Source organism: Aptenodytes patagonicus, chromosome 1, assembly GCF_965638725.1.
Source record: "Aptenodytes patagonicus chromosome 1, bAptPat1.pri.cur, whole genome shotgun sequence".
NCBI classification, from domain to species: domain Eukaryota; kingdom Metazoa; phylum Chordata; class Aves; order Sphenisciformes; family Spheniscidae; genus Aptenodytes; species Aptenodytes patagonicus.
Window position 1 is genome coordinate 30531624 of NC_134949.1, and position 16532 is coordinate 30548155.

The following is a 16532-nucleotide window of genomic DNA, read 5'->3' on the forward strand; positions in this document are numbered from 1 at the left end:
ACCGAGCTCTGCCAGTTTGTGGGTGATTTCTCTAGCCATGAAGCTATTATATAAAAACTGATGACGGCTACCTCTCCCGTCTTCAGTCTTCTTAATTTCTTCCCTCAATTGCATGACTAAATTCAGCACTGCCCAGTCCATTAGATTCTGTCTGGACTGAGTCTTTCAGAGCCCTTCTGAATATTTTTGTGGGGTTTGGGTAGCTCCTCACTGATCTCTGAACTTTTGCAGCAAAGTTTGACTTTGACCCTTCTGACTAGATGAGGGAACCTCTGGCTATAGTGAGGTACCTGGAGGACTTTGTACTCCAAAACAGACATTCAGATCTTTTAGGGCACCTCTAGGATTAGATGCCTGTGGGTTAGTGGTCTGAATAACTCTCTTCCTTAGACATATAAAATCCACTTACTACATGATCGAGCTAGCCTGAACATGGTTCTAAGCCTGGTGTTCATCCCTGGAGAGCTCTGATCCTCTGGGTCCCCACTCCACTCTCTTATTCTTGCGAACCCAAGATTAAAAAAACAAACAAACAAACCCCCCCCGTAACTAGATGTTAGGCTCTAGTAGCATGGATAAGGCAGAAGCATTTTCATTGTTTCTCTGTGTTGTTTATCCCCCTTAGTCTTTGTAGAACATAGCATCTTGGCTATGCTTTGGGACCTGTAAGTAACAGGAATTTAATTCTATGTAGATATGGCCATGAGGAAGCCAAGGGATATATCTGAGTAGCTCTTTCATTCCGAGTGTTTGTTCTGTGCATTGTGATGAAAGATGATTCTGTGTATGGTGGAGAGGGGGAGGCATGCATCAGAAGGCAAGTCAGAAAATTGTTCAGCTGACGACATTGATGTCGGTTTGAATAAGTACTTTGAATGTATCTACACAAGCCATTTGTAGAAATTGTATATTTATAATGAATATGCCAATACATTTATAAAGAACATGCATAAGTCAAACACAGATGAAAACCATCTGTTTTAAAAGAGAAGTCAGACTGTTTTTCTGCTGTTTTTCTGCAGGAACTGTAGGTAATTATTTTGATGAATTTAGGTTGAAATGTTCCTGTTTAACACAGAGTTGAAAGGCAATAGAAAGGAAAAATCAGTGCAGTAATCAGTGCTTAATAATGTAACAGGCTCTACTCTAATTTCTTGTCAGGCACAAAAACTTGTATTGAAAGGAACATAAGGGGTTTAAAAGCGAATTAAGTTAGCCTGTGTATTCTGTTTGGAAAGCAGAGATGCCAGATTAGCGCTTCAGCCTCTTCTGGTTAAGGATGGCCTCGTCATCTGTTTCTGCTAGCAATGATAGGTAGCCAGTCTCTGAATGTGAGGGAAAGATATCTGATTGCCTCCTAAAGAGAAGTGAGCCTAAGATCAATATAAGGGTGCAGAATGAAGATCAATGTTTCCTCCTTGCTTCCAGCAGAGCACAGCTTCATTTAGGTCGAATTAGTTTGGAGAATTGCATCTGTGACATCCCCCTGTATGTAAGGAGCTGAACAGAGTTGGAGTGTATAGCTAGTGCAGTTGGCATGTAGGAGTTATTGGGCGCTGTTATACGTTTGGTGAAATTTGGACGTAGGAGTTTTATGGGACTGAACAAGCTCAGTATAGATGAAGGTCAGTGGAGCTGACAGCTTGCCCGCTGCAGACAGAAGGTTCGGAGATGCTATTAACTACTCTCTAAAAAGCTCTGAGTATATGGATGTGGCAATTTTCAGAGACTTCCAAGTAAACCATACCTGAGTGCATTTTCAGGGAGACTGCTAAAATATCTCCATGGACATGTCATCCATCTGAAGTCCTGCACCAAAGCATAAAAGTAACACAACTCTGCAGATAAATATTTCCTTGTTCATTCTCAGAGAGGAAATGTTGGAAATTCATGCCCAAATGATTAATATTTGATAAACTTACGCAGTGAAAATCAGAGGCCTGTAACAGAAAGAAATATTAAGTATTGTTTTACTGACAGCTCCACTTACAACACCATTTTGAAATCTTTTCACTTCAATGTGTAATCTGCATTTACATTAGTGTAAGAACACAACAGTTTTTAATGAAGAATCTTACGACAATTTAAGCTAATGGAATTTTCCATGTGCATGATAGTATGTTTTCAGAAGGAAATATTAAGTGAAGAGGGGGAATCATCTTATTAAAATCCCTTCCTCATTCTTAAATGTCATGTGTACTGAAATATTAGAGAGGAGAGGAGGAAAAATCTTTGTTAAAAAAGTTGAGGTCCGATTGAGAAGGTATATTGAGTTGATAAATATTCTTTTCCAGGTACATCTTTAAACTCCCCATATTCTGACGTATCAGCATGAGATTAATATATAAATTTTATGTAAGAGTTCTGTTAAGTCTTTGGGATATTAATATATTCTGAAAATTAGGTATTTGATATATTTTAATCTGATGCAGCTAATATAAAAATCATTTGTTTTGTCAATGCTTCCTGGACTAGAATTCCACTTTTTGGTCCTTATCCTAGGTAAGACATTGTTTGCAAATTGTGCTTCTTGGGAGGGTGTTTGTAAAAGAAAACCTAACTATCGAAGATGTTGCTAAGGTATTAAGGTACTGATAAAAGCAGAGTGGTTGTCATAGTGACAGTTAAAAATAAACGGTGAAATTGTTCTGGCTTCTTTTTTTTTCAGTCTACTGAAGAAAATTGAGCGGGAAACATGGAGGGAAAGTGGTGTTTCATTAATTGCCACTGTGACTCGCCTCATGGAGAGGTTATTGGACTACAGGTGAGTGATTGTCACAATTTATAAATAGGGTTGTCATCTTCAAAATATTAGGAGGCAAATACGGTGATCTTGCGCAAACGGTGAGTGCACATGGATACATCAACTGTACGTGCTCAGGATCTCCGACAGCAGCTGCTTAGTCAACAGGAAAATGAGACGAGCTGGCTGAAAACCAACCAAGTAGCCTCCCCATGGTATGGAAATCCAGTGGCTTGCAGGAGTTTCCTATCAAGGAATATAGGAACTTTTGGTAGTAGGTTAGTGACTCAAGTCTGTCTGAAGATGCAGAGCTCAATACTAATCACCTGACAGTTGTTTTACAGAATATGTAAAATTCTTATCACTATGTCAATCATGCTTAGTTATAGTGTCAGCCAGCACAGTAAGTATGTGTACAAAGATATGATCTCTGGGTGAGAAGCTCGCATCTCACTGTACCACTTGAACAAAGGAGAGGGAAATAAGAGACGTATACTCCCTTTTAGGAGTGGGAGACTAAGAGGGATTTTCTCAGTCACTTGTGAAGTCCGTGTAGAAACTTCAGATTTCAGCTTAGTCCTCCTTATTGCCATCAGTTGTAGCACTTTGTAGAGCTTAAGTGTTAGTTTTTTCCCCGATTCCATGGGGGACACACGGTAAGACCTGGTACTCCACTTGCTATCCTCACTGATAGTTTGAAAGGAAGGCTATTTTGTCAACACAAGAGACTGAACTCTTAATTTCTAGAAGCCTGGCAGTGCTATTCCTCTTCAGGGACTGGTTGGATTACAACCTCCAGGGCTCTCAATCCAACATCTTCCAAAACAGTTGCGCACAGTGGTGGTTATGAGAGTATTTGGGGCAATTGTTTAGCTCACGTATGCAAGAATGTTTTAAAACTACGTTAAATTTCTTTTAGTGACTGCATGGTGATGTCTGCCTGTTATTTTTTTACTCCAGTATGGTTATACTGACACTATTTTTCCCTTTGTCATAATCAAAATCTGTGTGGTTCCATTTTAACTTCTGACTTGGGGGTCAGATCTATTGCCTCCCCAAACAATAAGTGATACTAATTATAAAGTGGTACTGAGGAAAATTTGGTGGATCTTGGAGCGTTTTACAGAGGAGGTCAGTGTCATTCTGTTTTTTCACAGAGGAGGAACTAATGCTGAAATTCCATGACCAATTTAGATGTACACTGTCTCTGAAGAAAGCAGACTCATCCCTGCTCATTCCCTCATTCACATCACCCTCTTACTTGCGCCAACACAAGTGTTTGTGCTGCACTTTGGTGATCTGACTGACGTGGTCTAAAACTAACCCAGTAAAAGATGCTACCTAACCTGTTATCTCTTCCTGAGGTTTGTGCAGGCAGCAGTGCAGGACTGGGAATGAGTTCCTGAGAGCAGGAGGGAGCGGGACTGCCTCTTCTGGCAGCCATGCTGGCTTTTACTGGCATGATTTGAGCACAAGGTATGAAGAAACCAAATGATCTCCAGCAGTCACCTAGCAAATCAATGGCAGAGCCAGAAAAAAACATTGAGTTTCTTGATGATTGAGGTATTCCATGTCCTAGAAAAGGAGGCATGAAATCCCTTACGCACCTGGGTCAGCTGTTCACCCAAATGCCTTTGGGTTGCATCATTTCAGTCAGCTTGCTGAGCCAAATATGTCTGTTTTCTGAGGTGTGCTTCACTATAAGAGGATAAATGTCATTCCTTTTGACTTTCATTACTTTCTGTTTTAGGGACTGCATGAAAATGGGAGAAGTGGATGGCAAAAAGATTGGCTGCACTGTTAGCCTTTTGGTTTGTATAATACTTTTTCTTTCCCTTTTTGATTTCAGTTGAGCATTTTCTAGTATACATTTGAATAGGAGGTACCTTGCTTCTTGATGCAGTTTGAGTGGAAGTTGACAGAATGATACTGCACTTAGGATCACTGATTTTTTTTTTTTCAGGGTGAAATTGATACAGTGGGGAGTTAGTCTTCCTTGGCATTTTATAGTTGGGCTCTGAGAGATCTGTAATACTGCTTTATTCAGTTTTCAGTCTCTTCCTACTGGATAAACTTCACCAAAGTATTTTCCAAGTTGAATTGGTCTCTGAGTTCATAGAAACAAACAAGCCTTTCCTCCTTCCCCAAACTCAACAAAACTTACACGATTTCTCCTGTTTCCGTTCTTCCCCAATAACTGATGCAAGTTGATTCTTATGACATATAATATGGGATATCTTCTGAAGACTGCAGGCTATCTATTCTCTTCCCAATAGAAGAGCCAGAAATGCTGCTCAGGACCTCCTCTTGTCATGTTATCATCATTACAACAAACCAACAGTGCAAATTCATAGTATGAAAAAGATTTCATTTTTGTTTACAAGATGCATTTTGGTTCTAGGCCAGTTTCCACTGACAAGTTTGTTGACTTCTGTTAACCTTGGAAAGTTTCCATTTTCATGGTGAATGTTTTGGAAAGCTATATTTTTAGCTAGGGGAAAAAACAGAATAAGCTGACTTGTAATTCTGCATTTTTGACGTCAGTGAAACAATTTGGTATCACTTCCAAGTAGCGGTTATACATAAGAGAATAAAGGATTTCTTCAGTAGGAAAATAGTGCTCTCTAAATAGGGATGATGTTTACTACGTAGCCGTAGAGCAGCTGGCTTTCTGTCAGAATATCTGCCATGATCTGAATTCTGTAAAGCACCTGGATTATTTTCATCCTATCACTAAGGATAGGATGAATTTAAACTATTATTAGCAAATCATCCAAGATTTGCACAAAAAGAAAATTCAAATACCTGAAACCCCCAAAACTCCATATTACTTTTTAATGGGATTTTCAATGACTTGTACAGGCTAAGTTGGATTTCATATCCTAATAATTTTCAGACAAATTTTAATACTATTTGCACACCAGAGAAATGACAAAGGCTAAATTTTGAAAAGGAAATTTCAATTACAGAAGTAGCACACAAGTTTTAAGACATTTGCTTGCCCATATGATGGATGAACTGGTTGTCATCTCAAAAGATGTTTCATGCAACAAGTAATTAGAGGAATGTATAATGTTAAAATTGTTTGAAGTCCAGAGGAGGAAGCAATAGTTCATTTTTCACCACTACTTTGAAGGTATTCTGACTTCCAAAGATAAGAGGTTGGCATGAAAAGAGAATTTTTTCATTGTTTTGCCATAGAGGTATATGCTGTTCCTCCAGAAAATAGAATTGTCCAAGTTAACGAAGTTATCAAACTAACTGGAATTATGCCACATCATGAAACATGCAGAAGGGGGGGTATGCACCAGCAGCAATAACTTAGATGAAAGGAGAAGGTAGGAACTTTTTTCCTACTCTCCCCACCCTCTGGATCATCTGGAGTAGGTTTCACATTAGTAATGCTTGTTTGGAAAAGCTGGTTTAAGAGGTGTCTAATGGAGTTAGTTCCTTATGTATAAGAATCACCTAACTCCAATTTGAAAGTTGAATTTCTAAGGAAAGAACTCAGTCATCACAGAGTTGTACAAAAGCATTGGAAGTATACTGAATAACTTTTGGTAACTCACTGAGGAGTTTTTCTCAGGCATCTCTGGTCCTCATTGGGGTTTGATATTTAACTGATACTTCAGGTTCTATTAATTTAAAATTATATCTTCTTTTTAGAAAGAAGACGTTTTCCTGTGGTGCTCTATGCTGGCATATGACATTGTGTCATTTAAGTAGAACATGTCCACATTGCCTGTTTGAATATTGTTTTAGAGCTGTTTTTTCTTAGGAAAATAAGTCTTTATTAATTAGGGAAGTCTACTTCTTACATCATGTCCCCTTTTGAAGACTACATCTGTTATATTTTATATCTTGAAGTAGTTTGTTGAAAAATCACACGACACCTTTATTAGCACGATGTATTTTTTGAGCTGTGACTGGGTTGTCTTGCTCTGGTGTGCCTTACAGACCAGCTGGACATTGTCAGAGCTGAGCTTCAGAGCAGAACCAGTTGATTTGTATAGTTTAGACTTTTGACAAGTACTGGAGCCTTTAGTGCTTAGGGGTAAGAGCCAAGGAGTCTAGTGCTGCAGTTCAGTGCCGTATTTTGTCTTAATCTTTATGCTTTATTGCTCGCAATTCTGTATTGTAGATTATGCTTTTTTTCAGACAGGTAAATATGAACATACAAACAGATATGTTTTCATTTTCTCTTCTAAAGAGAAGCATCTGTTCCTGATCTACACCTCGTGGGAGGAAAAGAGAAGTCTTTAGATTATAAAGGCAGATGGTAGCCTAAAGGGGGCATGTCATTACAGAGCTATTGATATGTAGTCATTTTCTCAAGTCAGTTAAAAAAATACTTTCTCTATAAAGTTTTTGTTTTGATATTTTCATAATGTTCCTCCCACCTTTCTCTATAATAATAATAACAACTCAATTTAGGAAACAGTGGCACAGAATAAGAATACTATACAATAGGGGAAAAATTTTGGCGACTCGCTTAGAGTTCAAAATAGCAAGTGATTTGAATAATAGAATAGAAATTGTTAATTGCTAGTGAGGATCAGTGCTAGATTCTTCTATCCTATAAATTTTTATTAACCAAAGCAGATTATCCTGAACATTAAGTATGGCTATCAGGGGGACTCTAGCTGCATGTCCATGTAGGGTTGTGCACCTCTCCCTCTAACTTTTTCATTTTTAGGGCTTGAAAATAAATAATGAATGTTTTGAACTAAGAGTTTTGATTTGCATTCCATATTTTATCCATGTAACAACAAAGCAGTTATACATCCAGAAATCTTTAGCCACTTCTAGAAATTTTGTCCTGGATATCACTTTAGAGTGCAGCTTTGTATTTCAATCTATGCATCAGTTACCAGTTCCCAGCATCAGTTAGGGCTGAAGAAATCACGTTTTTCATTCAGGATTGTGCTGTTTACGATACCGAATAGTTCTTCGTAAAGCTACCAAAGTCCTTCTGGCATTTTGCTATGACAGAAGGAAGAGTAGACATACCAGGCAGTAGATATTTTGTTAAAATATGAATACAAAAGTCAGAGTGCTGTCAATATGTTAAAATCAACATACAGCTTTCAGCAAGATGTTAAATGGCCTAAGTAAGGATATATGGGTGCACTTTTTGGATGGATTAGTATTTATAAAGAAAGAACCGTCAGATTTCAGTTCTATCAGGTTCTTCTTCTTATGTTCTATGAGAATTTAAATAAAAAAACACTCAGGAGCATGTTGACTTATCTACTGAAAATTTACTATTCTATTTACTATTTCTTACTGTATTACTGCAGTTCTGTGTAATGACTTTGCACATGTGAAACTTTCAAATCTATGTATGTATTTCTAGAGCATTATGTTTGAAGTCTTTTGTTTGTAACCACTATCATGTATTTATTAACTATTACATTTCATTACAAAATTCAATTTCATTGCAGAATTTTTACAAGACTGAACTGAACAAGGAAGAGATGTATATTCGCTATATTCATAAGCTGTATGACCTACATCTCAAAGCACAAAACTTCACAGGTAATTAAGTACAAACTAGAAAAAGATATTTAGGACTGGTCCATGCTTTGTGGTCTTTTGCAAACCTGTAAGCTGTATCCTCAGTGCAGAACATACTGATCCAGGCAACAGCTGAGTTTCCTTGCGCAATTATCTCTCAAAATATGTTTTTTTTTCAGCCCTACAACTCTACTACTTGCTGTGCCATGTTGAATGTAAATGACTACTATGGATACACACTAGCAATAAATGCGTGATACGGTCATTCTTCACCCAAGAATAGTAAAGTTTAGAGGAAGTTTTTATGAGTCCATTTGGTAGTATCTGAGCCTATGTACTTTTTTGTAATGCTGCTGGTTAGATGTTTGGTATGGTGTTTCTACACAGCTGTGTTTCAGAACCTAACTTTTTTAGATAAAAAAAGAAAAGGAGACCCATATCACTTACTAACGATGGGACAGAGACTCTGAAACCTGTAACAAGTATAGCACTTTGCTGATACCTTTCTGAAACTTCACGTACCACATTTGCAGTACTATTGTCCAGGATTTCTCAGTGCGAATTTAGTGCCAGGACTGGCCATTATCTTTTAAATGAAGAAATAAGAAGATAATGTGCATGGTTGTTTTTTATACAACATAAATTGCACTTCATTTGGGTAACTACATGCCATCAATAATTGCTGGAGAAGACAAAATCAGTATCTCTTTAAATTAAACAATCTTTGGTTGCCAAAATATCACTTTATAATACCTCCATCTTTTCCCCAGCATTTGCAATTGCAACTGCATGTGTTCAGAATCTCTCCAGAATTTTTTCCTTCTTAAAAGCAAATTAGTTGGCTGGGGGTCACTAGTAAACGGGCTACAGGTACCTACTGCCACAGCAAATTTCCTTAGGCTTTTCTGCTGTCCGTAGGAAAGATCCTTCACTTGGAATTTCCGCAGTCCCTTTGCAGTTCGTGGGTTTAAAGTGTAGACTAGATAGCAGGATATATTAAGGAGAGATTTTCATTTCCTCATGTGACCTGGTAGTAATGAGTCACAAGAGACTTTTGATTATCAAGCAGTATCTTTGCCACAGCTGGCTTTTGTGCCAAACTATTCATTTCCTGATTTTACACAACAGATTTTAGTAACTCTTTAAGCAGTGTTGAGTTCCCTTTACTCATTGGCTGCTAATATGTGTCCAGTTTACCTTCAGTTTACTTGATATGAACCTAATTTTTTTTGTTTTGCCATCTGTTCTTATTTTAAACAGTATTTTGCTCAAAATTTATCTCCAGGACTTTGTTGTATTTCCTCTGTATTTATTATTTTTGCATTCTTTGCCATGGTAGATTCCAAGACCGATTTTTTTTTTTTGCCATGAGAGCCTTAAGGAAGGATTGTCTCACACCCATGGCATGGGGATAGAGACAGTCTTCCCAGTAGAAAACAGACTTATGTAGTCTATTGCCTTGCCTTATCAATCAGCGACAACACACAGGCCTTTTGTAAAGCAGCTAATCTAAAGTACATGAGAGTAGGAAAAGAAGTTTGCTACTTCAGTGGCGTTCCTACATGTTGCACCATTAGTTCACTAACTGCATAGTTTCATTCTAGGGATGAAGCCAGCTTGCCCTTAAAATAATTTTTCTCTCCTTTCATAGTATGATTTACAGGACTGTTTCTAATAATCCTCTGTAAAAAAAAAAAAAAGTCCTTTTTAATATAAAACATAGGTTCAAATCTTTCTTTACCCAGCACTCAGTTACAGCTATAAACATAACTTTCTTGAGGCTGAAGCACATAAATGCACTGGTTCCTCTTGTGTCCCCTCAGTCACCTGAGAAGTGTAATGAGATTGTCTTTGTATCTATCCATCTTAGAAATGTTTAGTGTTTTGAATCTTTCCTGTATAAATTGAATTTCCCACATTGTGAGTCAACCCTGTTTATCTTTCCTTACTGTTTTGGTGCACAGCCAATAGTTACAGACCTCTCCCAAAGGCACCAATATGTTATTTGTTATGCTGGCCACTGCCAGACATAGGATGCTGGGCAGAGAGACCCTTCAGACCTTTCGTCCAGTATGGCCATTCTTATTTTAGAAACCTTCTATATACATTTACGATAACTTAAAAAAAAATACTGGTATGGCAGACAAAGTTCTGTTAAAATGAAGGACTTGCATGCCAAGTTAGAAAAGAAGGGTCATAGTGAGCTATCCTGACATGTATTTATGCTCTGCTGTCTTTTGCTTCCTTATGATTTTGAATGATTTGTTGTTGTCAACTTCATGGATTTTTTAAATTGGTATATAAATGTGCTGCATATTTTGAGTACCAAAGTGTAGTGTGAAACTATGACAAAGGATGTTACCAGTCAAGCAGCCTGAAAGCTGTGTGATGCCAGAATTAAGATTGTCTGTGCAACTTCAGCCATCTCCCTTGCACATATGTATTGCAGTGCAGCATCATTTTGCACCATGCTTAGCATTTTACAACATTTGGATTCAAAGCACACTCTCCCACAAACATCTGCTGCAGTGATGGTTTTTCATCCACAGGTTCTTAAGATGGACGCGTAAGAGGAACACTACTGTCAGAAAAAGCTCTGTACAGTTTGGTTTAAGTCACCTGTCTTATGGGAACTCATACGGCAGAGGCAGAAGTAGGATATGGTTGTCTGGGGCAACCTTACCTTAGCATAAAAAGTACTTTAGTACTTTATAGTTATTTTTTGCCTTATATACAACCTATAAAACCTGCAATAAAGTAAGTCCAGTAGGCAACTTCTTTCTCCAATGCAGTACCTCTCCAGAACGTGGCCCATCTTTGTACTGACTGATGCAAAGTTGTCCTGTGAGTGGAAAAATAGACTGTGAACACTAACTTGGAAAACAATAATGCATATGCACAGTTAGCAAAATCGAATTGTCATAACCAGTAGTAATTCTGGTGTTTTGTAATTGGCCAAAGTCTGACTTTGCAATAGACAGATGCGTCTAATATTAGTTTTAGTGTACCGTTTCTGAGGAATTCTTTAAATCAAAGTAAAAATAATAATAATAATTTTGATATTCCCAGATAATTTCTACCAATCATGATCTAAAGATTACTACACAGTTCTCCGACCAGAGAGCGACAATAGGTTTGATCCTTCCAAACCTAAAAATAAATAAATTTTTTTAAAAAATTAAAAAAAATATTTTGCGTGTGCACTTCTAAATTATTTGTTATGGTAGAGTGTTAAGGCTCAGCTATGAGGGATTTATTTCTATTATGGAAAGAATGAAGTCTGTATCTGCCTCTCCATTTCCCTCCCAGCCCTGATCTCTTTTGGACTGTGTTCACAGTCCTATCTACCTCCTTTCCTCTTTCTTTATTGATGTTCCTCATCCTCGGGCCCTTGTTCCCTTGCTCAGACAGCAGAGCCATTCTCTAAGCAGTAGGGAAGACTAGGGCTAAGCAGGAAATTGTTTCTTAATTTCTCTGTCCCCTTTGTATTGTCAGACTCCAGGAAAACTGTCCCAGTGACTCCACTTTAAATAGTGTGTCAAAATTGTAAGCTGAATTTATTAACAGTTGTAGATAGTAACTCTGTCCAAAACCAGCACTACCGTCTGTCTTATACTTGAAATAAATCAGTTACCCATTACAAAGGTGCATCTCACCAGAGCATTCACATTTCTGTGTACTTTGTTTGGCTGTTTTATTTGTTTGGTGTTCATAAGTACTGTACTATAATTTGTCTTGCAGAGGCCGCCTACACGCTCCTGCTGTACGATGAGCTGTTGGAGTGGTCTGATCGGCCACTGAGAGAATTTCTCAACTACCCCATGCAAACAGAGTGGCAACGTAAAGAGTGTCTCCATCTGACCATCATTCAAAACTTTGATAGAGGAAAGGTAAAATAGTCCTAGTTTACTGAGTGGATCTGGAATGGATAGTTTATTCATTTTAGGACATTACTTCCAGGGTTGCAGTCTTTTCTCATATAGAGGGAAGTGTTTCTCATTGCCTGATTAAGCAGTTACTTAGCGACACAGTAGGTTTCTTCTAATCTTGTGTTTGTATCCTACAAATCCCACACTTACATGTGAGAATAATTTGCACTTGTGTAGCAATTCGCTTTGTAACTGTCAAAGCACTTTATAAAAGATAGTATAATTTCTCCCCATTTTAAAGGTAGTGAAAATGAGCCATATAAAGCTTATGAAATTCACTTAGTGACCAAGTGAGGAAAAAAATTCAGGGGTCTGGATTATAAAGACTGTGTTTACACCTTCTAAATCACGTTGTGTCTTTTAGAATAGCAATTGCAGAATCTCTAAAAAGGAATGGGTTTTGGGGATCACAGTTCATTGTCATCACTGAGAATGCTGATTCTGAATTAAGCAAGAGTAATTATCCTATAGTCTAAAATTTTATATATCCTTTGTGTGATGATTTGTCTTGCTGATAAACAAGCAATTCATTGCAATTTTGTGTAGCTAGTGTAATATCCATTTAAGCCTTGTAAATGTAATCAAACTGATGTTGATCATCAGTTTTTTCAGAAAATTCTGTAATCAGCTTATAGAGTTTAAATTATATGGTGCGATAAAATATTTTCCAATCTACAAAAATTAAGGAGGATATGTTAAGAATACAATTTTAAAATGTAAAAATCATACTGTGTTGAATCAATCTCATATGTAGTATCGAGATGTGTATCACTCTTGCAATGACTTGTATCTTGTGCAGTGATAGTCCTGTGAGAATCATTTATTAAATAAGTCTCTAAATATATTTTTGATCCTTCAAAGAATTCATCAGTATTACTCAGCAGCTATCAGTATGTCTAGTGGACAATATTGAAGTATTTTCAGTTACTGGAAGTATGACTTAGTATGGAAAGAACAGACTACTAATAAATCACAAATTGTGAAACAGTTGCTTTGAAATTACTGAACATCTTTTACTTGCTTGCAGTGTTGGGAAAATGGCATTATCTTATGCAGGAAAATTGCAGAACAGTATGAGAGCTACTATGACTACAGAAACCTCAGCAAGATGAGGGTAATGTACCTGAGTACTTTTCATCAATCAGAGATCCAAAATATTCTAGTTTGGGTTATAAAATATTACTTAGAAAATTAAATTGGCCATGGAATTGCCCTTAGGTTTGGTTTGTAAACGTTATTTTTTAGCTTGTGGTTTTTTTCTACAATAAAGATTATAAAAAAGGAATGTGAGCTTTCTGAAGAAAAGTGGGGAAATAAATGATCTTGCAATGTTTGTACCTGTACAGCACCCCTTTTGTGTGCATGCTTATGCAGAAAAATTATATTAGAAATTAACTTTCATTGGTTTCCTATGGTTTATCCAGGGAATGTGCTCTATGCTGTCCTTCGCTAGGAGCAGCAACGTATCTTTGCAGTTGTAATTGCGAGCAAACAGCTTGCAACAAGCAACGTACACCTTTGCGGTTTTTTTTATTTACTGCTTAAAAATATGGTCTGTTTAATATCATATATTATAGCATTGTTTTTTTCTTCATTCTTTCTGATACTGTATTTTAAAGATTATTCAGTCTTCCCTTTTCTTGTCTGCTCCTGATGGATTCAATTTTATATTACAGGTTCCTTTTTAACTTTTCTGTATGTGTAGGATGCTTGCTGCTAGGACTGACTGAAGTATACTTAATCCAGAGCTGCTTAACAGCATTATGCAAAATTGTCAACACAGAGCTACGTGGCAGTACTCCCTGTCATCTGCTTATTCCATACATATTTAGATATCCCAATGGCAGAATCCTATAAGCAAAAGCAAACCAACTATCATCATGTGAATAAAATAATTAGTTTATGGATGTTTAATTAATTGTATTTAATGTGTTTTACTTTTGAATTAGGAAATATCCTTCTACTATATCTGTGCCACCTATGTTAATCCAAAAATGGAGGTGCGGGGATTTCTCACAGCAACATAACTAGGCAGCCATTGATATCATATACACATTAAATAGCTGTCTGCATTACCTAAAATAGGGCTAATACTGGGGTTTTTTCACAGTATTAAAAACTTATGAACAGAGAATGCTTTGCTGAAATGTCATCAGAAAAAGGGGACTTTAAGATCACTTTGTGTCAGTGTTTTGAGTGAAAGCAGGATGTATTGATCAAAAATGATGTTAATTGCTATTGTGAGATTTTTAAAGGAACTCACATTAGATGCTTAAATCATTGGAATCTGGTATGATTTGGACACAACTCTTTTGAATATGGAAATTGGACTTTGCTGACTAAACTGACCACAATTACTGCCATGTGTTGGGAAGATTAGCAGATTACTGGGTCATATGTTTCAAATTGTGTTTCTATTACTTCCATTTTTCATTAAAGAACTATGCATGTTGTCATAAATCTAATATTTCACTCCTTTAATATAGGTACTTCATATTTAAAAGCAATTTTTTTTTTTAATTCTTGGAAACTTTCAGGTCATTAAGAGGTATAATTATTTAATCTGATGCATTCAGAGACTTCTAGATGTCCTTATTGTTGCTCAGAGGTGCACTGCAGTTCTAGTACTCCAGAGCAGTGTGCTGAAAGGCCCTCCCTTTTGTGATAGCTTAAGGTAAAAATATGTTTTCAAAAAAGACTAATTGCATTTCTTATCAATCTCACCCAGATGATGGAAGCATCTTTGTATGATAAAATTATGGATCAACAGCGTTTGGAGCCAGAATTTTTCAGAGTTGGATTTTATGGGAAAAAGTTCCCATTCTTCTTGAGAGTAAGTGAATTGAAAATAAACAGAATGGAGTAATTCTGGAATTCATGCTGTCATTCATAATCACTTTCTCTATGTGAGAATTTGATCATAACATACGTAAGTTCTTATCCTATGAGAAACAGGGAATTCTTTGTGGTAATTAATGAAATATCCTCACGTTTTCAGGGTTAAGAAAAGGTCCTGTCTAATGGGAAGACAAATGCTAGGCTTCCAGAGTCCCACGTAAACTTAATGTTCATGTTTATGTTGGAAAACATGCACCTATACTATTCCACAAACCAACATCTTTTCATGGTAGTTTGTTCCATTTATCCTGTTCTGCTTCTGCTGGTGGTCACTCAGAACGCTGTCAGAAGAGGTCTCCCTTGGCAGTGGGACATCAGTAATTTAGCATTCAAGTAATTACGTTCCCAAGTTCCATTTTTTTTTAAATCACTTAGAAATTCAACATGCTGAGTTTTACTGATTATCAATGTGCTAAAGCTGACAAGATAGATAAAGTTACCCTTGAACATTAATCTTGGGTTCTGAAGTTACTGAAGTGCCCTTGAAAATATTAGTCGTGTTTACCCTGTTCCCCGCTTCCACAGTCTGCAGTGGTTTAGCTGCATTGACTGTCACCCGGGGAAGAGAACAGAATCCATCTTATTCATGGAGCCGCTGCAATCGTAATCCAAGCTCCTCTTCCTATGGTAATTCAAATAAGTTACAAAGGACCCTCCTCTGTATGGTGGAGGCCTAAAAAGCCTCATTTTTCTTTGCCTTTGTGGTGGGGAAAATGACAAATTCCAAATGGTAAATATAGCATGAAACTCTCCCCTTTAAAAGCAATGGACAAACCAAGGCTGATGGACACATAGTTTTTGATATTACCTAGTAGTCATCTGAATGTGACATCTGTATAAACCAATTTGAAAATGTTAATTAGAAAGAATTTAATGTTTAAATTACTAAAAATACATCAACTGATGAAGTAGAAGTAATGGAAAAAGTTGCACAATAGTGCAGTACTTTCAGACCTGTAGGTCTTTCACTGCTTGTGCATCTGCCCAGGAAGTATTTATGCATTTTCCAAGTTAAATGTACATAGCACAGATTTATGCTTGCAGCACCAACAAGGAACACCTCAAAAATTACTACATTTGATTCAATTTTTTTATGGCAAAGCAGTTTGTAACTCTTTTAAACAGCCTGGCTGTGGTTGCTATAGAAGGAATAAAGAATAAATCTTCAGAATAAAGCTTTCACATTTTAATTTGTAGTTGCACAATAACACTATTGCAGTTGATTTCTTGTAGCAATTCCCATGAAAGTCCAGGCTCTCAGAATGCAATGCTTCCTGTCTCTGTTGTCAAGATACAATAAAGACAACAACTGTTTCTATCTAAACCTGCTTCAAGAGGAACACATTCATAATGACTTTTTAGCATTTTCTAATATAGATTTTAAAAGGAAATTCATTTAACAGTGTTTTTACAAAAATGGTTAAGATATTTCCTTATTTCAAACG

At 36.9% G+C, this 16532-nt stretch overlaps 1 protein-coding gene across 7 annotated transcripts in view; it reads left to right on the plus strand.

The window, feature by feature from the left end:
- DOCK4 (dedicator of cytokinesis 4) overlaps positions 1-16532 on the plus strand; it is a 257283-nt gene that overhangs the window by 213259 nt on the left and 27492 nt on the right. For 5 of the 7 annotated variants that reach the window (XM_076330793.1, XM_076330824.1, XM_076330814.1 and 2 more), the window contains 7 exons: positions 2476-2502; positions 2669-2764; positions 4494-4554; positions 8188-8281; positions 12002-12150; positions 13217-13303; positions 14918-15022. In XM_076330793.1, coding sequence (XP_076186908.1) covers positions 2476-2502; positions 2669-2764; positions 4494-4554; positions 8188-8281; positions 12002-12150; positions 13217-13303; positions 14918-15022 — 619 coding nt within the window. The remainder of the gene's footprint in view (positions 1-2475; positions 2503-2668; positions 2765-4493; positions 4555-8187; positions 8282-12001; positions 12151-13216; positions 13304-14917; positions 15023-16532) is intronic. The other 2 variants (XM_076330803.1, XM_076330834.1) reach the window with 1 other exon arrangement.